The sequence below is a fragment of the Elephas maximus genome, chromosome 5 (genome assembly GCF_024166365.1).
Source record: "Elephas maximus indicus isolate mEleMax1 chromosome 5, mEleMax1 primary haplotype, whole genome shotgun sequence".
Taxonomy (NCBI): domain Eukaryota; kingdom Metazoa; phylum Chordata; class Mammalia; order Proboscidea; family Elephantidae; genus Elephas; species Elephas maximus.
In genome coordinates, this window is record NC_064823.1 from 81,085,919 (window position 1) to 81,111,286 (window position 25,368).

Sequence of the window (25,368 nt, forward strand, 5' to 3'; positions counted from 1 at the left end):
AGACCTTCTGTTGGCCCAGGACAGGAACCGTTCCCGAAGCCAACTCTTCAGACATGGCTTGGACTGGACAATGGGTTGGAGAGGGATGCTGGTGAGGACTGAGCTTCTTGGATCAGGTGGACACTTGAGACTATGTTGGCATCTCCTGCCTGGAGGTAGATGAGAGGGTAGAGGGGGTTAGAAGCTGGTGAAATGGACACGAAAAGAGAGCAGAGGGAGGGAGTGGGCTGTCTCATTAAAAAAAAAAATTAGGGGGAGAATAATTGGGATTATGTAGCAAGGTGTATATAATGTTTTTATATGAGAGACTGACTTGATTTGTAAACTTTCACTTAAACCACAATAAAAATTATATTAAAAAAAAAAAGGCAGTGTCTTCTTTGTCTGGTTTTCCATCTGCTCTGGTTTTCCATCTGCTCAAGAACTAACTCTTGAGGCTGTGGCACTCACACTTGAGCTATCGGTGATTGAGAGACTGAGGTAGGCTGTGGGGCTGTGGCAGGATTCTGCCCTCACTACACCTCCTCTGGCACCTACTGCTTCTACCCTGCCCAAGCGCAGCCCCTAATCCTTCCTTAGGTGGTATTCTGCCAGCATTTTCCTCCAATACATGAGGCCTGTATCCCTGTTCCAGCTGGTTCCCTGTACATCGTGATGAAGCAGGAAAACTTTAAGTTAATGCTTTAGAACACTTGTCCATCAAAGACTTTAATGATGAGACAACACTTAACCGGGAGGGGCAGGGTGTGGAAATGAATAGGATGGCTTGAGTGTACAGACGAAATATTGGCACAGAGCTCCTTACAGAAAGGGACCTGGCTAAATACCAGATACTCTTAGTGTCATATTGCAGTGCCACTCAGCTTATCTACATCCATTGATGACTGCTGTTGTGGAGTTGGCTCTGACTCATGGCGACCTCATGAGTTGCCCAGTCAGTCCTGCATCATCTTCGTTTTTGTTGGTATGTGTGAGTCCATTGTTGTGGCTGTTATATCAGTCCATCTCACTGAAGGTTTCCCTTGTTTATGTTGGCCCTGTACTTTACCAACCATGATGTTCTTTTCTAGAGATTGGTCTTTCCTGATGACATGTCCAAAGCAAGGCAAGTCTCACTGTCTTTACTTTTTTTTTTAATTGTACTTTAGATGAAGGCTTATAGAAAAAACTAGTTTCTCATTAAATGGTTAGTACACATGTTGTTTTATGACATTGGTTAACAACCTCACGACATGTCAACAGTCTCCCTTCTCAACCTTGGGTTCCCTTTTGCCAGCTTTTCTGTCCATTCCTGCCTTCTAGTCTTTGCCCCTGAGCTGGTGTGCCCTTTTATTCTTGTTTTGTTTTACGAGCCTGTCTAATCTTTGGCTGAAGGGCAAACCTCGGGAATGAATTCAATACTGAGCTGAATGGGTGCCTTGGGACCACGCCTTTGGGGTTTCTCCAGTCTCTGTCAGACCAGTAAGTCTGATCCTTTTTTTTTTTTTTTTTTTTTGAGTTATAATTTTGTTCCACATTTTCCTCCAGCTCTGTCTGGGACCTTCTATTGTGATCTTTGTCAAAGCAGTCAGCGGTGGTAGCCAGGCACCATCTCATTGTACTGGACTCAGCCTGAGTGGAGGCCGTGGTTCACCATCTTCACTTCTAAGAAGCATTCTGATTGTATTCCTTCTAAGACTGATTTGTTTGTTCTTCTGGCAGTCAATGGTATATTCAGTATTCTTCACCAACACCACAGTTCAAATGCATCAATTCTTCTGTCTTCCTTTTTTATTGTCCAGCTTTCACATGCATATGAGGCAATAGAAAAGACTATGGCTTGGGTCAGGCACACTTTAGCCATCAAAGTAACATCTTTGCTTTTCAGGTGCCTCTATTCTCCTTGGCATAAGAGAGCTTGATCACCTGGTTGTAGTAGTGTTTGTCAGCTTTCTCCGCTGTAAAGTTACTCCTCTGCCTTCCATTCTGTACTCCTTGGAAGGAAGTCCACTATACTCAGCCCACATTTAAGAAGCGGGGAGCTATGTTCCTGCTCCTTTAGGGTGGAGTATCAGATACTGGAGATTTGTCTCTTCTCCCTCATTTATTAATTTATTCAACAATTTATTTGTATCAGTATGGACTCATGGATATTTTATACTTTGGATTATGGTCTAACTCTTTATTGCTCACATCATTCCAGGTTTGCCTTTGGGAGCTCTTTCAGTTGGCCCTTATGTCATTTTATCAGGCCCCTGACATTGTGGCGTTTTTTGTTTGTTTTTCTTTTCTGAGCACTTCGTCACTTTCTGGTACTACAAGATGCTCCAGGCTCACCTTGCATATCTCCTGCCCCAGTCTTAGATTCAGCCATTTCTGTAAGGATCCCTGTTGTTTTTTTTTTTTTAATTGAGAATGGTATGGAAACCTCTTGATCGTAGATATCCAAGGCCTTAAAAGTGTTCATATCCTCTTATTTAGTTACATCACTTTCAAGGATCTGTTTAGGAACAAGACTACAGGCATAAAGATATTCATTATTTATAGTAGCAAATAATATATTAAAACTAAATATCTTAACAGTCGTAGAGTGATTCAGTAAGTTATTTTATTTCCATGTAATATGGAGCCATTAAACTTATGTTCATAAATAGCTTTTGATAACATGAGAAATGCTTATGTTATAAACTTAAGTTAAAAAATGGTATACAGTAAAACCTGTGAGAGCCCGAACTTGACAGAACTGCCTTGTTTTTCTGGGTCTTGAAAGCTTTCTACCTTTGATAGGGTGCAGTGACTACTTTTCTTTCACTCTGTATTTAGCGGAAAATATTTGAGTTTCCCTTCTCGGACAGGTTTCCACCTTACACAGGTGCCCGCTTTCACAGGTTTTACTGTATCCCTGTTAAGACACTCGATAAAATGCTTGTTGATACATAAATGAATGACCCTTGGTGGCTAAGAGGGGACCCTGGGTGGTGCAGATGGTTATGTACTCAACTACTAACCGAAAGATTGGCAGTTTGAACCCAGAGGCTCCTCAGAAGAAAGGCCTGGTGAGCTGCTTCCGAAAAGTCACAGCCATAAAAACTCTATGAAGCGGTTTTACTCTGCACACGTAGGGTTGCCATGAGTCGGAACTGACTTTACAGCAACTGGTTGTTGTCGTCGTTGTCGTCTTTTAGTGGCTAAGAGGGCCAGCCTGTAGAGTATGGTGTTACATAGGGTTCCAGCTCTCACTCCACCATTTACTGGCTGAGTGATTTGGGCAAGTTATTTAACTTCTCTTTGCCTCAGTTTTCTCATTATAAAATGAGAGGGAAATAATATGTATTTGTTTCCTATTGCTGCTATAACAAATTACCACAAATTTAGTGTTTTAAAACACTACAAATTCATTATCTTACAGTTCCAAGGGTCAAGGAAGACCTAAAATCAAGATGTCAGCAGTGTCGCATTCCTTCTGGAGGCTCTACAGGAGCATCTGTTTTCTTTCTTTTCCAGCTGCTAGAGGCACCTGAGTTCCTTGGCTCGTGGCCCCTTCCTCCATCTTCAAGGCCCAGCAGTGAAGCTTCTTCAAATCTCTCTCTTTCTGATTTCTGTTTCCATCGTCATGATCTCTTCTGACTCTGATTCTCCTGCCTTCTTCTTTCCTTTATAAGTACTCTTGTGGTGACATTGGGCCCACCTGGATAGTCCAGGATAATCTCCCCATTTCAAGATCCTTAATTTAATCACATCTGCAAAATCCCTTTTGCTGTGTAAGTTAATATACTAACAGGTTCCAAGGATTAGGCATGGGCATCTTTGTGAGGCCATTATTTTGTCTACCATACTATCCTATAGGGTTGTTGTGAGGATTTCATGAGATAATTCATGTAAAAATTCTAGAACAATGCCAGTAATATAGTTAATTCTGAATAATTGTTAGCACCTTACTTTATTATTGTAGAAGAATCAATATCCATACTGTTTCCCAGGATCCTAGCTGCATTCCCAGATAAGAAATTTGTAAGAACACAGAGTGTCTGTATGCACTTAAGAAGCATAACTTGGAGAGTATATACAGCTAAAGAAACCTCAATTGGTGCTGTATGAACACCACTTTCTAATACAGCTACTGATCGATCATGTATGATTGGGTCCTGGCCCTGGGCTTGTACTTTTGTTGTTGTTAGCTTCTGTTGAGTCAGCCCCTAACTCATAGCCACCCCACGTACTATGGGATAGGATCATTGTGATCCCTAGGGTTTTCATTATCTGATTTTTGGAAGTAAATTGCCAGGCCTTTCTTCCTAGTCCCTCTTAGTCTGGAAGCTCCTCTGAAACCTATTCAGCATCATAGCAACATACAAGGCTCCACTGACAGATGGGAGGTGGCTGCACTTGAGGTGCATTAGCTGGGAATTGAACCCAGGTCCCCCACTACATATACCCCCACGTGGAACATGAGATTCTACCACTAAACCACGATGACCCTCTCTATATTTTTTCAATTCAAATATAATTCATATACCATAAAATTCACTGCTTTAAATAATTCTATTTTGAAAACATTCTGCATCCCACTTTGAAATGTGGCATCTGGGGTCTTAAATGCTAACAAGTGGCCATCTAAGATGCATCAATTGGTCTCAACCCACCAGGAGCAAAGGAGAATGAAGAACACCAAGGTCACACGACAACTAAGAGCCCAAGAGACAGAAAGGGCCACATGAACCAGAGACCTACATCATCCTGAGACCAGAAGAACTAGTTGGTGCCCAGCCACAATTGATGACTGCCCTGACAGGGAGCACAATAGAGAACCCCTGAGGGAGCAGGAGATCAGTGGGATGCAGACCCCAAATTCTCATAAAAAGACCATACTTAATGGTCTGACTGTGACTAGAGGAATCCCGGCAGGCATGGTCCCCAAACCTTCTGTTGGCACAGGACAGGAACCATCCCTGAAGACAACTCATCAGACATGAAAGGGACTGGACAGTGGGTAGGAGAGAGATGCTGATGAAGAGTGAGCTACTTGTATCAGGTGGACACTTGAGACTGTGTTGGCATCTCCTGTCTGGAGGGGGGATGGGAGGATAGAGAGAGTTGGAAGCTGGCAAAATTGTCACGAAAGGAGAGACTGGAAGGGCTGACTCATTAGGGTGAGAGCAAGTGGGAGTATGGAGTAAGATGTATGTAAACTTATATGTGACAGACTGACTTGATTTGTAAATGTTCACCTGAAGCTCAATAAAAGTTAATTAAAAAAAAAAATTCACTGCTTTAAAGTGTGCAATTCAGGGGTTTTTAGTATAGTCACAAGGTTGTGCAACCATCATCACTATCTAATTCCAGAACATTTTAATTTTTCCCGAAGAAACCAGTACCAGTTAGCAGTCACGCCCCATTTGCTCTTCTCCCCCTGCCCTGGCAACCTTAATCTTTCTGTGTCTGTGGATTTGCCTGTTCTGGACATTTCAAATAAATGGAATCATAAAATACATGGTTTTATGTATGGCTTCTTTCATTTAGCGTGTTTTCAGGGTTCATCCATGTTGTAGCTTGTTTCAGTAGTTCATTTTTATTGTCAAGTGATTATTTCCCTATGGTTACACCACATTTTTTTTTTTTTTAACCCATTCATCAATTGATGGACATTTGAATTGTTTCTACTTTTTGGTTCTTCTGAATAATGCTGCTGTGAACATTTGTGTGCAAGTTTTCATTTCTCTTGGGTATATACCTAGGAATGGAATTGCTGGGTCATGTGGTAACTCTGTGTTTAACTTTTTTGAGGAACTGCCAGACTGTTTTCCAAAGTGGCTACAACTTTTTACATTCTCAGAACTAGCGTACGAGGGCTCAGATTTCTCCATATCCTGGACAACACTTGCTGCTATCTTTCTTTTTTATTACAGCTGTCCTAGTGGATGTGAAGTGGTATGTCATTATGGTTTCGACTTTCATTTCCCTAATAACTGCTGAACATCTTTCCATGTGTTTATTGGCTATTTGTATATTTTCTTTGGAGAAATGTCTCTTCAAATCCCTTTCCACTTTTTAATTGGGTCACTGGCTTTATACTTTTAAAACCATGAAGTAATAATATGGTTTATATTGTATTGAACAAAGTATTTACTCTGTTTCCCAGTTCTAATCCATGTGGCAATTAGGCCCAATTAGGGCAGTTTCATGAAGGATATTAAATTGCTAGTTACTTTAACTTATACTCACTTATTTTCAGAAAAATGGAACTAATGATGGAGACTATGTTTTTCTAACTGGAGAAGACAGTTATCTTAACTTTACAAAGATTGTGGAATGGAATGGAAAAAAGTAAGTCTAGTGAAACATAAGTGTAATTATTTTTTTAAATAACATTTAAACTAAACGTTGACTTCTGCATTCTTTCAAAAAAAATTTAGCACTCTCATTTTTCAGATGAAAAATTCTACAAATATGTAAAATATTCATGTAATTATGAATTTTGCAAATCAAGATGGGGATGATGTACTTTTCAAATTAAATTTAAATTTTGATTTGTAGATTTATAGTGGCCAGACATAAATTATTAGGCAGTGCAAAGTCTTATTTCAACTACTTAGTAATCACAGAATGAGTTGTAGCTACAGCACAAATATTTTTCAAGTCACCATTTTTGGGGGGTGATTGCGGGTTGTTGGTATATTTTTCTTTTAGGATGAAATACATTTGAATTCACCATTCTAGTATTTCAAAAACAATTTTTAGTTTAATATTTCTACTTATAATTTATAAACAAACTGCTTCCAAAATGGAGGCGTGGCAACTTGCAGTAAAACTATATGTAAAACAGGGTGATTTTTTTTCTGTCAAGAGAATTTAGAAGCTATCAAGAGAAAGGAAATTTTTCAGTGGATATATTTTCATTTCTAGTACTTATAATCCACTGAAAATTTTGGCAAAAGGCTTTATTAATAGCAGTGTGGGAAGTTTCTTTCTGCTGACCTATTAAATAGATGCAAAGATAGACTCTGGACAACCTGGGGAACTAAACGTTTAATTAATGGTTTAATTAACTTTCCTCTTAAATGCCTGTCTCACATGAGTCATCTGGCTGGTAAAAAGAACACAGCAGCCTATCTCCAAGAAATACTAAGGGAAAAAAGGCAAGGCCCTAAACAGCGTGCCTAATATGCTATCTTTTTTTAAAAAATGGTTTTAAAAAAGGCATGTTTATATATAAACATGTAAATAAAGATACAAAGAGTAAAGTATGGCAAGGGGGAAAAGTAACTTCACTGTAAGGGAACCTTCTCATACCTTCCCCCTGGGTGTACTTTTCTTCTTGCTGAAGATTATCCATCAGTACAGTCGCTCTCAGAGGGCAGTGGTGATTCAGTGGCTGTCTTAGGCTGGGTTCTTTAGAGGAGCAAAACCAGTGGAGAGTATGTGTATATAAATATATAGAAAAAGATTCATTTCAAGGAAATGGCTTACACAGTTGTGGAGGCTAGTGAGTCCCAAATTCATGGGTTAGGCGTGAGGCTAGAGGCTTCTCCTGATTCACGTGGTTGCAAGGGCTGATGAACCTAAAATTGGCAGGTGAGGTAAGAGGTTGCAGGCTCACGAGGTTGCAGGAGCTGGCGAATCCTAAGATCTGCAGGTCAGGCAGAAGGCTGCTGGCTCATGTCCCAAGAACCAGAGGTCAGAGGATGATGAGTTGGATGCAGGATCTAGACAGGATATGCAGGCCACACCCTAAGGAAACTCCCCTTTCAACTAATTGACTGCTCACAATAGATTACATTATAGATAGTGATTACATCACAACAGATCACATCATGGACAATGATTACATATTTGCTGAACCACTGAGAATCATGGCCTAGCCAAGTTGACACATAATGTTAACCATCCAGTAGTAGGATTTTCACCTTCCATGCAGGAGACCTAGGTTCAATTCCCAGCTAGTGCCCCTCATGCGCAGCCACCATCCATCTCTCAGGGGAAGCTTGCACATTGCTAGGATACTGAACATGTTTCAGCAGAGTTTCCAGAATAAGATGGACTAGAAAGGAAGACCTAATAATCTACTTCCAAAAATCAGCTAATGAAATCCTATGGATCACAGTGGTCCTATCCCATTCTGCATGGGATCACCATGAGTTGCTGGCCAACTTGATGGCAGCTAACAACAGCAACAACAACAATAATAGTTCTTAACTAAGGGCAGTTTTGCCCCCAGGGGCATTTGGAGATGTTTTTGGTTGTCACAATTGGGGGTACACTGTCAGCTAGTTGGTAGAGGCCAGGGATGCTGCTAAACACCCTGCAATGCACAGGAGAGCCCCACACCACAAAGAATTATCAGGATCAAAATGTTAATAGGTTGCGAAACCTGTATTAGTAGCTCTTTCAGTAAGGATTTCTGGTTGGTAAACTCTCTTAGGCTTTGCATATTTAAAAATACCTTTATTTTACTCTCACTTTGGAGTGATTTTAGCTGGGTATAAAATTCTAGGTTTACAGTTCAACACTGTGAAAGTATCCTCCTTTGACTTTTGGCATTCATCTTTTTCCTTGATCTTCTGCAGCTGTACTACAGTGTATCCAGGTTTGAATTTATTTTTAATTATTCTGCTTGGTCCTTGGGGCATACTTTCAATCCAAGGCCTTTTGTCTTTCTTAAATTTTTGAAAACTTTCAGCCATTATTTCTCCAATTACTGCTTCTCTGCTATTTTCCCTATTTTTTTTTCCCACTTCTAGAATTCCTACTAAACATTTATTGGAGTCTATCAATCTATTCTATGTATCTCCTAATCGATTCTTTAGTTTTTATCTTTTTGTCTTCTTAGCTAATATTTGTGTAAATACCTTAGAACTATCTTCCAATTTACCAATTCTCTCTCCAACTATGTACAGTCTAGAGTTTTATGTCTATTTTTTTCAGAAACTCTTTTTATTTCTCAGATTTCTTTTTTTTCTATTTTGTATCTCCCTACTCTTGTTTCATTCTTTCCAATTTATTTTATTTTTTATAATTTATCATCCTTTAAGGATGTTATTCTTTTGTCTATCTCTTTGAGGATACTAAGCAACATATTTATTTAAAGGATTAGCTGAATTGTCCTATATTTTAATTTCTTCTAAAGTGAGTTCATCTTTTCATTGTTGATTTTGTTACCTGTCTCTTAGTGTAAGTTTGCGTCATTTAAAATAAATAAAATGTTGATATGCAGAATTATTTTGGTTGAGAGGTCAACCTGTATCTATTTACCTGTCAGTCTGTCTATCCATCCTCTCACCTCTCTGTGTATAGCAGTTTTGTAGTTGCTTGAGTGTAGCCCACCATGGAGCTCTCAGTCCAGAACCAGTACACATAGGTGGTCTCCTCTCCCACAGTTATGTTAGGGAAATCAGAAACAGCCAAAGAGACAGCAGGCAGCCTGGTGCAGGTTCTGGTTGTAAGGCTGTGTCTGTGTCTTCCTGCAGCCCCACCCACTCAGCTTTGTACACGTTTAACTCCAGACAAGCAGGCAGAAGCTGCTTTCTTTGGCCCCTCTTCATGAACAGGGAATTCCTGCCTCCTAAACCCTTATTTCCAGCCCTTGGTGGACCACCTTTAACCCCTGTTATCTCCAGGAGCTGAACTTCCAGTTCTTTCTTCTTGCTTGCAAATCTGCAACCCAGTGAGCCAGTGGTCTTAGTCTACTTAGTAGCCTTTTGCATTGAAGATCTTTGTATTTTCTAGGGAAATGTTTATTTGTGTTTGAGTATGGTATAGCCTTTTTAAATGTTCTCTTTTTATGTTTTATCACCCACTACCCTGTGTTTTTCTTTGGCAGAGGCCCTCAATTCATGAACTTAGAGTGCCGTCTTGACCAGAAGTTGTGAAAATCATTGTTTATTGCCTGCCCCTTTTATTCATTTGCATTTTGTACCATTATTCAAAAACATTCATTTTATGTGGCAAAATATTAATAATTGGTTAACCTAGATAAAGGATACATGAGAGTTCTTTGTTCTATTCTTGCAACTTTTCTAAGCTTGAAATTACTTCACAATAAAAAAGGGAAAATGTATTTCAGCCTTTAAGTTTTTAATTAAAATAAAAATCCACTATTTCAACAGTGCCTTTAGTATGAAATCAACTTAATATTGAGCTTTCTTGAGATTCGAGAGAAGTCCTCTGTTGTTTAGAACAGAAAATTGTTCCTAGGGGAGACAGCATTAACACTGGATCGTGAATGCTAAAGAGGCAGACATATTTATCCAGAGTTCATCTGTCTGTGAGCTGGCCATGATGAGCAAGGCTATTATTAATGCCAAATGGAATCACTGCTTTAAGTAAATTTGTATTCCTGATCCTCTATGTTGTTGTTGTTAGTTGCTGTTGAGTAGATTTCGACTCATGGTGACCCTTGTGTGCAGAGCAGAACTACTCAGTAGAGTTTTCAAGACTATGACAGTTCGGAAGCAGACTCCAGGCCTGTCTTGAGGTGCCTCTTGGTGGATTGAGCTATTGGTTGAGTACTTAACCAATTGCACCATGCAAGGACTCCTTACCCCTCTATATAGGCTCCACTCTTTTAGAGGAAGAAAAGAGGATTTTTTGGCTATTGCCTCTATCAAAATTGATTTGGGAATTGGGAGCTTATTTTTGTCCCCTTTGATCTGATCCCTAACCAAGACCACCTTTGTGTCTGCATGTGAATAAGTTACTGTGAGTAGCCAGCTCCCAGTTAAGTCTAGAAAGGTCTTGACTGTTTCAGAAATTCTGAAAGCAAATGTGATCACCTTTATCCTTTCTTGTGCTTATGAATTGCAGGTCACTTGACTGGTGGACAACAGAAAAGTGTAATATGATTAATGGAACAGATGGAGATTCTTTTCACCCATTACTAGCCAAAGATGAAATGCTTTATGTCTTTCCATCTGATTTTTGCAGGTAAGAACGTTACAAATAAGTTGTTTGACTACCAAAAAAACTCATTGCTCTCAAGCCCCAAGGCTATAAATCTTTATGGAAGCCAGCTGTCACATCTTTCTCCCGCAGAGTGACTGGTGGGCTTGAACCCTCAACCTTTTGGTAAGCAGATGAGCACTTAACCACTGTCCCACCAGGGCTCCTATGTTTGACTGCAAGGCCACCAAAAGTGTGAGAAATATATGTAGCTACCCATAAGCATTCATTCTCATGCTTGATAAGATAAATGGTGATGACATATTGAAAGGCAGTATAGTTTAGTGTACCACAGTAGTTCATGCCACAGACTCCGAAGCCTGACTTCCTTGGTTTGAATCCCACCACTTAGAGCTGTGTGACCTTGGGCAAGTTATTTAGCCACTCTGTATCTCACTTTCTTCATCTGTAAAGTAGGGATAGAAAGTTACCTACCTTAGGGACTGTTGTTAAAACAAGTAAGTTACTTTAAGTGAAACTTAACACAGGGCCAGTTGACAGAGTAAGCAAAATTTAGTGTAGTTATTATTTATTATGATAGCCTCTGTCAAGCATGAAATTTGACATGGCCCTCTTCCAGTGAACAGGTAATTTCTATATAGAAGAAAAATAAATTATACTATTGTATTGTCAATATTTCAGAGTTTATAGCTATGTGCTTAGCTAGAAGCTTCACATTAATCAAATCTACTCTCACTTGCCCTGTAATCTCTCTCTTTCTCTTTTTCTAAATATTTTATTATGTTGTGGGTGAAAGTTTGATGGGTAGGTTTGTTAACTTCCTTTTTGGTTACCTTAAAATTTATCTTTATTTTGCTAAATTTAAGCTGATCTATTTCTTGATATCACCTTAACTTCCTCTCCATTTGGAAGTTCTACGACTACACTATTTATTCCCTCTTTTTTTGTTTTGACATTGTCATCATTTATATATTGACGTCTCTGGCTCCCTATTTTCAGTTTTTTTTACCTTTGACTTGTTTTTGCGACTTCCCTACCTGGGTTGATAACTGGTTGTTCTGTCTGTGTTCTAGTCTTGGATCGTTGTCTGATATTTTTGGTTCTCTAACCAGAGGACTCTTCCCTTTAATATTTCTTGTAATTTTGGTTTGGTTTTTGCAAATTCCCTTAACTTCTCTTTATTTGGAAATAACCTAATTTTGCCATCATACTTGAGGGACAGTTTTGCTGGATATATAATTCGTGGCTGGCAATCTTTTTCCTTAAAGGCTTTATGTATGTCATCCCGTTGCCTTCTTGCCTGCATGGTTTCTGCTGAGTAGACTCAATGGCACTGGCTCTTTTTTTTTTTTTTTTTAGTCAGAGCTTAGTCTTATTGGCCCTCCTTTGTAGGTGACTTTTTGTTTATCCCTATCCACTCTCAAGATTCTGTCTTTGTGTTTGGCTCTGTCAAATTTGATTAGGATATGTCTTGGTGACATTCTTTTGGGATCTACTCTGTTGGTTTCATTGAGCTTCTTGGATAGATATCTTCTCATCTTTCATGATATCAGGGAAGTTTTTTGCCAGCAAATCTTCAACAATTCTCTCTGTATTTTCTATCATCCCCCCCCCATTCTAGTACTCCAATCACTTGTAAGTTTTTCCTCTTGATAGTGTCCCACGTAATTTTAGGCTTTCTTCATTTTTTTTATTTTTTTTTTTTCCTGATTTTTCCTCAGATAAATTGGTGTCAAGGGATTTATCTTCTGTCTCGCTAATTCTGACTTCCAGTGCCTCAATTCTTCTCCTGTTAACCTTCTATTGAGTTGTCTAATTCTGAAATTTTATTGTTAATCTTTTGGGTTTCTAGCTGCTGTCTCTCTGTGGTTTCTAGCAGACTGTTAAATTTGTCATTTTGTTCTTGTATTGTTTTCCTGAATTCCTCCATTGTTTTGTCTGTGTTCCTCAGCTTGGTCTGAGTTTTGCCTGATCTCTTGGAGAGCTCTGTATATTAATCTTTTGAGTTCTGTCTCAGGTAATTCCATGACTTTATCTTCCTCTAGAAAGTTTCCTAGTTCTTTATTTTGGTCGCTTGTTGGAGCCATCTTGACCTGCTTCTTTATGTGGTTTGATATTGACTGTTGTCTGCAAGCCATCAATAAGTTATTATATTTATTTATTGTATGTTTGTTTACTGTGTCCTACCTTTTTGTTTTGTTTTACTATGCCCAAGTAAGCTGGGCATGTGAGGTACTTTGGTTATTGGTGTCTTTGAAGCTCTCACGTCCTGTCTTCAGGTGGTTAGAGCAGCTACTAGGTGTGTGAGCCCAGGAGTCTGTTTACTTTTCCTGTGTGGGTGTGGCACAGGTGTCCAGGTTGTTGGCCACTGAGTGTGTGGTGCAGGCTCTCACCTACAGTCCTAGATGAGCAGGGCTGCGTAGAGGTGTTATGAGCAGGCACGGTATCTAGCTGCAGTAGAGGGCTATATGCAGAACAAGGCAGGGGGCTGAAAGCTGCCACCAGAGTGCCTGGGTGAAGGGCATGTCCCTGTCCCCTAGAGCATGTAGCGGGTGGGGTATTGCAGCTGGTCCTTGGGCAGCCAGTGCTATTGGCTAGAAGGACTAGGAGGCACCACTTGTTCTCAGCCCTCTGTCATGGGTGGCTAGATGAAGTGGATAGTACCACGAGCCCTCAGGCCCCTGATGTGGGTGAGTGAGGTCCCCGCTTAATGGGCAGGGCAGCGTGGGGTCAAATGTCACAAATCTGCAGCTCCCCTTTAGCTGCTGGTTGAACATGGGCTTCAGGTGTATGCCCTGTTGTTTTATGCTAATGAGGGCATGTGGTGGTGAATTGGCCCACACAGGCCTAGGCAGAGATGAAGGGCACTTCAAGTCTGTGGACCTGTTACGCCAGTGGCTGGACAAAAGGGCAGGGGCTGAGCTCCTGGCTTAGGGGCGTGGTGTTTTTTAAAGCCAAAAGACTGGTGTGGACATGGAGAGCCCTGAGTTCTGGCTTAGGGGGAATGGCAATTGTTGAATTCTGCTGGACCTGTGTCAGGGCGGAGCGAGGTACAGGGGTGGGTGAGGGGAAGGAGGCACTTCTTCACTGTGAAACTCCTGGAGGGGGTGGGGTTGTTTTGTTCCCACAAGTAGTTGGTTAGATGCTTGTGCTTAACTTTCACAGGTCCAGGACCGCTTCTGCCCAGCTTTGAAGGGTTGTGTAGACTTGCTGCCACCAGGCCTCACCCAGTGTGGTGAGAAACGTTCCAAACGCTAGTGCTCCTACTGCTCGCCTCAGCCTGCATGCTCTGGCCAACCCAGCCGGCAGGGTGCCGGCAACCTCACGACCAGCTCTTTTCTGCTGCTTTTGAATTGTCCCTCCTTCCCCCTGCTGCTCAGTCTGACTGCTCAGCTTTGTCTTTAATGATCAGGGCTCCTAGATTGTCATATATAATCGATTCACTTGTTTTTTCAGATCTTTGTTGTAAGAGGGATGACAGGAAGCATCTATTTTGTCATCTTGCCCCTGCCTTGTCGGTGAAAGCTTACATAGCAAATTAGGTTCCCATTTAACAATTTTTACATAAATTGTTCCATGACATTTGTTACAGTTTTCACAATGTGTCAGCATTCTCATTATTTCCGTTCTGTTTGTTCCATTTCCTTATATCTAGCTTCCTTTGCCCTCTTTGGAGCCTCATCTTTGCTTTTGGGTAGATGTTGACCATTTGGTCTGCCCTGTAATCTCTTCCTCTCTCCTGCCTACAAATAAACATGATAAGTTTCACCTCTACGAGGCAGCCATCCTTCTCACAACCCTGATTTCCACCTCCCCGTCATGCCACTTCTCCTTCGCCTCAGACTGGGTGAATGAGAGCTGATTCATTGGCCTCCATCTCCTCTCCCACCCACTTGGGCAAGGCTAACTCCATACACTCTGGATTATCTTCAGCTTCCTATGCAACATCTCTTCAAAGTCAGGAGTGACCTAGTGGCATTTGACATACTTGATTCGTTCTTGTCTCATTTCTCCAAATTGCTATCCTTCCATTGTTTCATATCTCATGTAATTAATTGCATCATCTACCCAGTCACCCAAGCCAGGAACATTGGTAGCGCTATAAATTCTCCTTCCTCTCTCGTAGTTAATAAGCCACTAAGTACTTTCGGTTCCTCCTCAAAAATATCTCTTGAATTCATGCCCATTTCTCCATCCCGGCCGTCTGTGCCATGGTTTAGATTCTTTCCATCTCTCATATAGAAATCACAGCCACCTTCTAACTGGCCTCCCGATTCAATCAATACTTTTGGAAAGACTGAAAGAAAAAAGAACTGTCAATGAGAAAATGCAGTTGAGTAAAACAAGGGAGCCTTGTTTGGGGGATGTAGGAGGCTTTTAAAAAGATTGACACAGAGGAAATGTATCCTTATCTGGTGGGAGTTTAAATTGGTCCGGCCACTTTGGAAAGCCATTTGGCAGTACTTAATAAAGCCACAGAGGTAACAAATGCCATGATTCTGCAATTTTCTCTTAGGTAGATTTCTTGGCCTGAAAAACCCTTTTATATACATGCAAGGAGATGTATACAGAAATGTTCATTGCAACATTGTTAGTAGTAATGAAAAATTGAAAACCATCTAAATGCCTATAGAAAGGAGAATGGATAAATTATGGTATATTCTTGGGCAGCAGTGGGCTCAAACATACTTAAAATTGTGAGGTTGACGCAGGACCAGGCAATGTTTTGTTCTGTTGTACATAAAGTGGCCATGAGTCAGAGCCAACTTGACAGCAGCTAACAACAAAAACAACATATTCATGTGATGGAATGTCATATAGGATTTTTTTAGAAAGTATCAGAACTAGGTACATTAATGTAATAAATTTCAAAAATTATGCTTTTTGAATGTAGAAAATGCTATACTCTTTACATAACATTTAAAAATAGCAAACAGTACGTGTTTATTATACTTTGAATTGGATGGGCTTCTTTCAAGCAGCCTTTTGCATCTTCAGTTTCCACTTGTCCTGTAAGCTTTTAGCATGTCTTACCTGAGAACTGTTGCTAACTCACTGGTTTGGGGCAGATTATGCTAATTGAGCCCGCCTTGACCTTTTTATTCTTATTTCCTAACAGGTCAGTGTATTTAACTTTCAGTGGATTTGAGAGCATACAGGGACTGCCTGCCTTTCGGTATAAGGTACCTGTAGAAATATTAGCCAATACCTCAGAAAATGCTGGCTTCTGTATACCTGAAGGAAACTGCCTGGGCTCAGGAGTCTTAAATGTCAGCATCTGCAAGAATGGTAAGAACTCAAAAGAAGGGGCAGGATTATGGGTATCTAGAATGCAGAAGGACTGGAAAGCAAATATGTTGTCAGCCCAACTAGAAAGAAAGATTCTGACCTTTCAAGAATAATATTTTGTAACGTGGCTGTAATATTGTCAAAAATTGCTGTTGGTTGGCTTTTTGTAATGCTTTTTATTTATGGAATGCCATGTTGTTTATTTGTTTCTGGGCAGTAGTTTAGAAGTTTTAATAGTAATAATAGCTAATGTTTACCAAGCACTTATCACGTGACAGTCACTGTTCTAAGCGCTTTCCACATTTGTTGTTGGGTGCTATGGAGCAACCCTTTCCGACAGAGTAGAACTGCCCCATAGGGTTTTCTAGGCTGTAATCTTTATGGAAGCAGATCACCAGGTCTTTCTCCCATTGTTAACGGAAATCACGGATTCGAGCTGCCTGCTGCAAAGCTAATACTGAGACAGGAGGAGGTAAGCAGCAAGAGGGCTTTATTGAACACCGGTATTCAAGAGACAGGTTAAATTTCTCCCAAATTCTAATTCTAAAGAGCTAGTGGGAGGGTTTTATAGGGGGAAGGTCAGAGTTACCTAATGTTTTTAAGCACGTAGCCCACAGATGGTCTTATACATCACAAAACAACTACAAAAAACTCTTTATTAAACTAAAGATACGTATGTCAGACATCTGGACTCTAACCAGTATGTTTGTAACAGGCTGAAAAAAAACTCACATAAGAATCTCTTGGCTAGTGCAACTGTTCTGCCAAGTCTAATGTGGCTGAGATAGGGAGCAAGAAAGAAAGTTGCAGATTAAAAATGGCAGCCTTTCCGTCATTTTGCAGGCTGAAGGTCATTTCTCAAGAGAACAAAAAAGAGAATAGAGAACAAGGCCACAGGAACTGAGAGAGCTCTGCACCCCTTTGGAAGAGACTGGTGTAGCTGGTGCAATAAAAAATGTTTTTAAATGTTTACTTAAAGCATCGTTATGGCATTAGTTATGTCAAGCTGTCAATCACCCATTGTGAATAGGAGAAAACATGTTGTAAGGTATTAGGGTGTTTGTTATGTTAAGAGTGGAACAGGCTGCTCAGCCATATCTTGAACAGAACCTGCGCCATTTTCCAAATCAGCTTATACAGCTGTATTAAAACAAATGAGAAAATGTATTCTCTCTATTTTAATGTTAAAACACTAGAGAAAATGTATTTTCTCTACTTCACCATGGAGCTACTGCATGGATTCGAACTGACAGCCTTTCAGTTAATAGTCAAGCACTTAACCATTGTGTCCCAGTGCTCCTTTTATACATTTACACGTAGTAAGTACATAAAAGGGAGTCCCTGAGTGGCACAAATGGTTACGTACTGGACTACTAACCGAAAGGTGATTCCAGTGGAGATGGCATCTGGGTATTTGGGAACCACTGTGTTGGGAATACAGTACACCTTACATGGAGATAAAGACCAAGGGTAAATGAGAACATGTTCTGGGTTATGACTTCTCCTGTAGCCTTACAGGGCAGATGGTCCTGAAAGCATCCCTGCCCACTCAGGGTTGGTTCAAGGCACCAATGTAGTTTTCTTTTTCTTGCTGTTAACATATTGCTTCCTCAAGAAGTTGATGTCAGAATTAATAGATTCTACTTTGCAAGACTTAAATTTCTGCTACAGTTCTTTCCTCTTTTCTCATATATGTATTCCCAAATTTGGACCGAAATAATAAACTCTCCAGGGTTATCCTCAAGTTTTCTGAATTCTCAGGGAAACATTTTGGATGTTGGGATGAGTAAGTGTTCTGGAGTTGAGCAGGTCTGGATTTGAATCCTATTCTGTTTGTTGACAAACTGGCTGAGTTGATTAAGGATTCCGAACATCAGCGTTCTCATCCATAAAATGGAGGTAACTGTAAATTCCTTAGCAGGTTGTGTGAGGGTTAGAGATAATGTATGGAGGACACTCAGGTCAGTGTCTGGCCCTTATTAGGCCCTCAACTGATTTAAAAAAAATACATTTTTAAGTTCACTAGAGGTCATAAAGAAGGAAATTGTGGCTCTGTGGAAATGTTTAACAGAAAAGAGCAAAAGATGATATGTATCCTGACCCATAAGGTGGTAGATATGTAGGCAGATTTTATAATTACCTGCCAATTAGCTCATTTCTCCAAAAACGTATTTCCCTGGCAGCAATTATTGGGTCCCTCTCTCCTCTTCAATAGACAGCTGCCATCGAGTTGACACTGACTTATGGTGACCTTATGTTCAAAAGAATGAAACATTGCCCAATCCTGCATCAGCCTCACAATCTCCAGTATGTTCAAGTCCATCATTGTGGCTGTTGTGCCAGTCCATCTCACTGAGGGTCTCTCTCATCCTCCTTGGCCCTCTGGTTCACCAAACATGATGTCCTCCACTAGTGATTGATCCTTCATGATGACATGTTGAAAGCAAGTGAGTTGGACAGTGTTCTGTTGTGATCCATGAGGTTTTCATTGGCTAATTTTTTGGAAGTAGATTGCCAGGTCTTTCTTCCTAGTGTGTCTTAGAAAGCACGCTCCACTGAAACCTGTCCAACCATGGGTGACCCTGCTATTATTTGCAATACTGGTGGCATAGCTTCCAGCAGCATAGCAACATACAAGCCACCACAGTGCAACAAACAGATGGGTGGTGAGGTTCTTGGATAGGCTTCCTTTATAACTTGTTTCCCTATTTGGTTCTTAAAATGGATAGAAAAAAGAAACGAAAACCCAAAGCCTTCATGTGGGCAGATCTTATCTCATCGGAGTTTGAGTGTATAGCATGACTAGGCAGTCTTAAAAATTTTCTGCATCAGCATATTCAGGAGAACGAGGTCAATCTTTAGTAAAACAACGAAATGAAAACAGAAAAACAAACAAAAAAGACATCCACTGACTGCTAAAGGACTGTAGTTAACACAAGTGCTTTGAGGTGAGAGAACCCTCACTGAATCACAATTCTGTCTCCATCACGGTAGCTGGATGTCCCTGGGTAAATTCTGTAACTTCTCTAAGCCTCAGTTTTCTCAACTGTAAAATAAATATAATAACTCTAGCCTTATAGGGCTTCTGGGAATGTTAATTACAATAGTGTATATACAGCTCTTGACACATTGTATAGGTTCAGTAAATGCTGAACAATAAAGTAGTCAGGCCTTCAATATATATTGTGGAGTAAAATAATTTGAAGTGAATAAGATTTCAGAAAATGAAGTATAAATCCTGAGCTGGGATGTGTAGAGTGGAATTTTATCCCTCATCCCCATGTTTCATTATGTATGTTGTTGTCAGGTGCTGTCAAGTAGGTTCCCAGTGTTAGCGACCCTGTGTGTACAATGGAACGAAACACCGCTCAGTCCTGCACCGTCCTCACAATCATTGTTATGCTTGAGACCATTTGTTGTAGCCACTGTGTCAATCCATCTCCTTGAGGGTCTTCCTCTTTTTCGCTGACCCTCTACTTTACCAAGTATGGTATCCTTCTCCAGGGACTGGTCCTTGCTGATAACATGTCCAAAGTATGTGAGATGAAGTCTCACCATCCTTGCTTCTAAGGAACATTCTGGCTATACTTCTTCCAAGACAGACTTGTTCATTCTTCTGACAGTCCATGCTATATTTTTTTCCTTAGGGACCAGGTTTGTGATCAGGAATTTTATACTTATTTTCTCATTGTTTTCCTTAAAATGTAGGTGCACCCATCATTATGTCTTTCCCACACTTCTACCAAGCAGATGAGAAGTTTCTTTCTGCCATAGCAGGCTTGCATCCGAATGAGGAATATCATGAGACATTTGTGGACATTAATCCTGTGAGTATGCACTGCTTCCTGGTGACAAAGCCTATGTGTTATTCTGTCTATACAGTGTCCAGTGGGTTAGTTCTGAGCGCTCCTTAGAAATATATTGTCCTTCTCCCTTGGGAAAACTCTGCTCAGTGAAATGTAATGAATAGTCTCATAACCCTGTAATTAGAAAGCTCAATTCTGTGGATCTAATATACGAAAATACCAGCCCACCTGCTTTAACAAAAAAGCAACAGTGTAAGTTCAGCCATTGGAGACAACTGAGATTGGACCCATGTAATCTGGCTAGTCTGTCACCAGCCTTGAACCTGAGCGTGTATTCATTTCTCCCATGGGGCACAGGTCAGCAAAGTTGAAGATGACCCTCTGCTTACTCACTGCCAGAAATATCTTGTTTAAAATTTACATACGTATGTAATCTTCAGTCACTTTTGGCAAAACGGTATTCTATAGGTACTTCTGAGAGTTTATTATGTGAGATTATTAATTTAAAAAGCATGAGATATGTATATGTATTTTAATCCTTTAATAATAAAGAAGAAAAATTAAACCATTTCTGAAAAGATTTGAATAGACTTGAATATCATTTCATCACGCGAGAGCCTTTCACTGTAGAACGTATCTGAAGGCCATATTCCTTCATTCTTGGGATTTAAAACCCCTCCAGGGTTTTGCTATTCAAAGTGTAGCCTGCTGACCGCAGCATCGTGGGATCTTGTCAGACATGCTGAACTCAGGCCCTACCCTGGACCTACTGAATCTGAATCTGCATTTTAACACGATCCCCAAGGACTCACCTGAGAGTTTCAGAAGCATTGGTTTATCAGGCACCAAAAGCAATCGACAGTTCTCATTCTGTTCTGGGGATCAGTTCTTCCTTGTCCCACTCTGCATATCAAACATGGTAACAGGCACCCAGTTTATCAGAAGCACACTCTACTGATACTGTATTGTAAAATTTTGTTTGTGGTTTTTAACTAAGCCCTTATGTTTTCTTTCTACTTCTCTGATTTGCAGTTGACTGGAGTTATCCTAAGAGCAGCCAAGAGGTTCCAAATCAACATTTATGTCAGGAAATTAGATGAATTTGTGTAAGTTTTGCTTATTTCTAACAGAGGCAGAGGATAGTTTTGCTACATTGACTTTCTAGTGGGATCAGTGTCAGGAGGAGTATAGCCCACCTTCTCTAACTCTGGGAAAGCTACATAGCTTCTCTGAGCCATAATTTTCTCATCTGTAAACCTAGAATAAAAATACCTACTGCAGGGACTGTTGTGAGGATTAAATGCGTAGAACTAGCATAGGATAAATGCGTGGTTCTGAAGATAGTACTTAGGTGGTCTGGTTACAAACCACTCTGAGGGATGGCAGCATTTTTCTGTAGCATGTAGCTTCCTGGTGGTGAGTATTAGGAGAACAGTAATCATTTTGATGAATTTGCTTTCAGCATCTTACGTTTTGATTATTATATTTAACATAAATGTGCAGCACTTGGAATTCCTAGACTGACAAAGAATATTGGATTTTATATGTATTTGCATGAGATTTTATGTGTTTGCAAAGATAACCAATAAGCCAGCAGTAAAATTTGGGTAATGTAATGAAATAGGTCCTGGGATGTTATATAAACATGCCCCTCCAGAGTGTGCCACTAATGTGGTGTGATGATGTCTGTAAAATAATCTCATCCTTTATCTTTATAGTGAGACTGGAAACATGAGAACGCTGGTTTTCCCAGTGATGTATCTTAACGAGGTAAGTCTTAGGAGTTCAGCACAGGTATGTTTTAGCTGTCCAGGATTGAAAAACTTCCCTTATGATGTCTGCTGTTATAGACCTGTATAGTTGAAGAGCTGAGAAAAGAGAAAAGATGGTTTTTATAAATCTGTTTGAGAAAAGAGAAAAGATGGTTTTTATAAATCTGTTTGCCCTTAGAAACTTTTTATTAAAATATTTTCATGAACCTGCCTGTGTCTGAGGTATAATTTGCAGAAATGACAGTAAGAAAAATTTTCCTTCTCAAGATTGTTGTTTGGGTGAAACTCCCTCTTGGGGAGCTGCTTATGTAAGAAGAAAATGCAAAGGTGGAATGAAGCATTGTCAGACATTATTGAAACAGGATAGATAGCCCACCTCAGATGTTCAGTATACAGCTTTTCTTTGCATGTCTTCTTCCTTTGAAACCTTGCCAGTTTGTAAAATGTTATCAATTACTGTTTATTAGTTGAGGAGAAGGAAAAGGGATTAAAATTAAGATGATTGGCAACATTGCATAAAAATTTTGTGGAAGGCGGTTAAATAAAAGATTACATAAAATGATACATTCCCATTAATTTCAGTGCCATATGATTCTCTTACTCGTCGTCATAGAATAGAGCTTTTTCTACTTCTGTAGGCAAACATAATGAATTATAGAAAACAGATTCTATCTTAGTTCAAATGAAAAGTGTTTCCCAGAAGAAATATTTTGTCCACAATCTACCCACAGAAATTTTGTCCCTAAATGTTAGGTATAAAGTTTTGTAAATAAAAGTATATTCTCAAAGCTCAGAAATCCCCCACTATTTAAGACACCTATGATAAAGTCTTTTCTAAATGACTTAACACATCTATTGTAGCTGTATCTCCTCAATTTCCCCCTCTCTTCCATCCAGTTTTGAAGAAAAAAGGCAGATTTTTCCCTCTAAATAAATTCCCCATTGGCAAACCTCTGTTATTAATAGCAGCATTTTTTATATAATTTTTATTGTGCTTTAAGTGAAAGTTTACAAATTAAGTCAGTCTCTCACACAAAAACCCATATACACCTTGCTACACACTCCCAATTACTCTCCCGCTAATGAGACAGCCCGCTCTCTCCCTCCACTCTCTCTTTTCTTGTCCATTTCGCCAGCTTCTAACCCCCTCCACCCTCTCATCTCCCCTCCAGGCAGGAGATGCCAATATAGTCTCAAGTGTCCACCTGATCCAAGAAGCTCAGTCCTCACCAGCATCCCTCTCCAACCCATTGTCCAGTCCAATCCATGTCTGAAGAGTTGGCTTTGGGAATGGTTCCTGTCCTGGGCCAAGAGAAGGTCTGGGGGCCATGAGCCCCAGGGTCCTTCTAGTCTCAATCAGACCATTAAGCCTGGTCTTATGAGAATTTGGGGTCTGCATCCCACTGCTCTCCTGCTCCCTCAATAGCAGCATTTTTTTTAAGTTATGTTATTTTTATCTCTTCCCTAAAAACATTATTCTTTGTAGAAAACTTAGTAACAAGAGATGATCCAAAAAGGAAAAATTAAAAGCGCTCTTCACAAAACTCTGAGTCATACTGACATATTGTTTTTAATTTGCTTTCCTTCACTCAAGAACGTGTTGTAAAATTTTTTTCCAGAAACAACTTTTTTAAAAATGATTTACTTAAAACCAACTAATAAGCCAAACTGCCATGGCATCCACCAGACTGAGTCCAGTACAATGAGATGGTGCCCAGCTACCACCAGTGAATGTTCTGACAGTGATCATAATAGAGGGTCTGGGACAGAGCTGGAGAAAAATGTAGAACAAAACTGTAACTCACAAAAAAAAAAGAAAAAGACCAAATCTACTGGCCTTACAGAGACTGGAGAAACCCCAAGAGTATGGGCTCCGGACACTCTCTTAGCTCACTTAATGAAGTCACTGCCGAGGGCCACCCTTCAGCCAAAGATTAGACAGGCCCATAAAACAAAACGAGACTAAAGGGCAAAGCAGCCCAGGGACAGGAACTAAAAGGTGGAAGGGGACAGGAAAGCTGGTAATAGGGAACCCAAGGTTGAGAAGGGAGAGTGTTGACATGTCGTGGGGCTATTAACCAGTGTCATAAAACAATATGCGTACTGTTTAATGAGAAGTTCGTGCTGTAAACCTTCATCCAAAGTATAATAAAAAAGAAAAAAAAATGATTGACTTAAAACCAAACAACAGTTTAGCTGAACCAATTAAAAAAGTCTGTCTTGAGCACTAAGTTCTTTTAAGAACTATCTGTTTGGAAACCCTGGTGGTGTAGTGGTTAAGTGCTACGGCTGCTAACCAAGAGGTCAGCAGTTTGAATCCACCAGGCACTCCTTGGAAACTCTATGGGGCAGTTCTACTCTGTCCTACAGGGTCGCTATGAGTCGGAATTGACTCGAGGGTAGTGGGTTTGGTTTTTGGTTTTATATGGGATCATAGTGACAACAGCAACTTGACTCTATGTTGATGCAGAAGAAACAACTCAGACAAGGAGGGTGAGAATGGTTATACAACTTGAAGAACGTAATCAGAGTCTCGGAATTTTTCATGTAGAAATAGTTGAACTGGTGTATATTTTGCTGTGTATATTCTCAAGAACAAAAAAATAAAATTTTTTTAAAATTAATGTTCTTCCCATAAAACTAACGTGGTGTTTATAGCATTCTTGGGGTATTAAAAAAAAATTACTAATAAGCCTGTCTCTTAGAAATAAATGCAGTTGACATCTTCATATGTTGTTTCCTAGTATTTTTCTTGTTGCGATATTACATAGTTGATATCATACTATAGATACAGCTTTATATCCTTTTTTTTTTCCATTTACCATTATATCGATAGCTACCTTTATAAACTTGTGATTAATAACTCCAAGACAAGTCTTTAATTGTTTCATAGGAAAAATTCAGGCAGTATTTGCCAATTCATAGGAGTATGTACAATTGTACCTGGGTCATCATAGTTATTATATGTGGGGAAGGGCATGGAAGTAGGGCTTTTTAAAAAGGCAGAAGGACCCTGTTCTGCCAGTATTATGTTCATAAAAAAAAAATAGTCATGGCATATTTGAAGTCCCCTCTATCCCTAAGTTTTGCTTTGCTTTTTAACAAAGACTAGATTGAGACTAGAAAATGATGGAGTGAAGCCTTGTGCTTTTGCTGCCTTCTGGAAAGAACTTGACTTGCCTTTCTCTAGAAGCATAAAATGTTAGGCCTGGAAGTGAGTTGGAGACTGCCTACTCCCCATGACACTTTTTACAGAGGAAGAAACTCTGGCACAGAGGCCTTGGCCAGTTAGTAGAAGTACCAGTTTGAGTAGATTCTGACTCATGGGACCTTTTAGAAGCAGATCAACAGGTCTGTCTTCCAAGGCACCTCTGGTTGGATTTGAACCACCAACCTTTTGATTAGCACCACCCAGGGACTCCTCAAAAGTAGCCTAAAGTAAGCCAAATGTCCCGTTTGCTGCTGAAAATTTTTATGAGATTAGCTGTGTACATACCTCAACCATGACAATTTAAAGTGATAATTCCTCCGCTCTGAGTACAGAAAGCATTGTTCTAGTATATTTCCTTGGTTACCAACACCTTCTGGAATTCTGGTTAGCCTCACAACTTCCGTGAAGACTTTCT

General features: G+C 40.0%; 1 protein-coding gene across 1 annotated transcript in view; it reads left to right on the top strand.

Moving 5' to 3' along the window:
* SCARB2 (scavenger receptor class B member 2) overlaps positions 1-25,368 on the top strand; it is a 77,924-nt gene that overhangs the window by 49,777 nt on the left and 2,779 nt on the right. The window contains exons 5-10 of the mRNA XM_049885968.1: positions 6,212-6,303; positions 10,780-10,899; positions 15,995-16,164; positions 19,873-19,991; positions 21,003-21,076; positions 21,689-21,740. Of these exons, the coding sequence (XP_049741925.1) occupies positions 6,212-6,303; positions 10,780-10,899; positions 15,995-16,164; positions 19,873-19,991; positions 21,003-21,076; positions 21,689-21,740 (627 nt within the window). The remainder of the gene's footprint in view (positions 1-6,211; positions 6,304-10,779; positions 10,900-15,994; positions 16,165-19,872; positions 19,992-21,002; positions 21,077-21,688; positions 21,741-25,368) is intronic.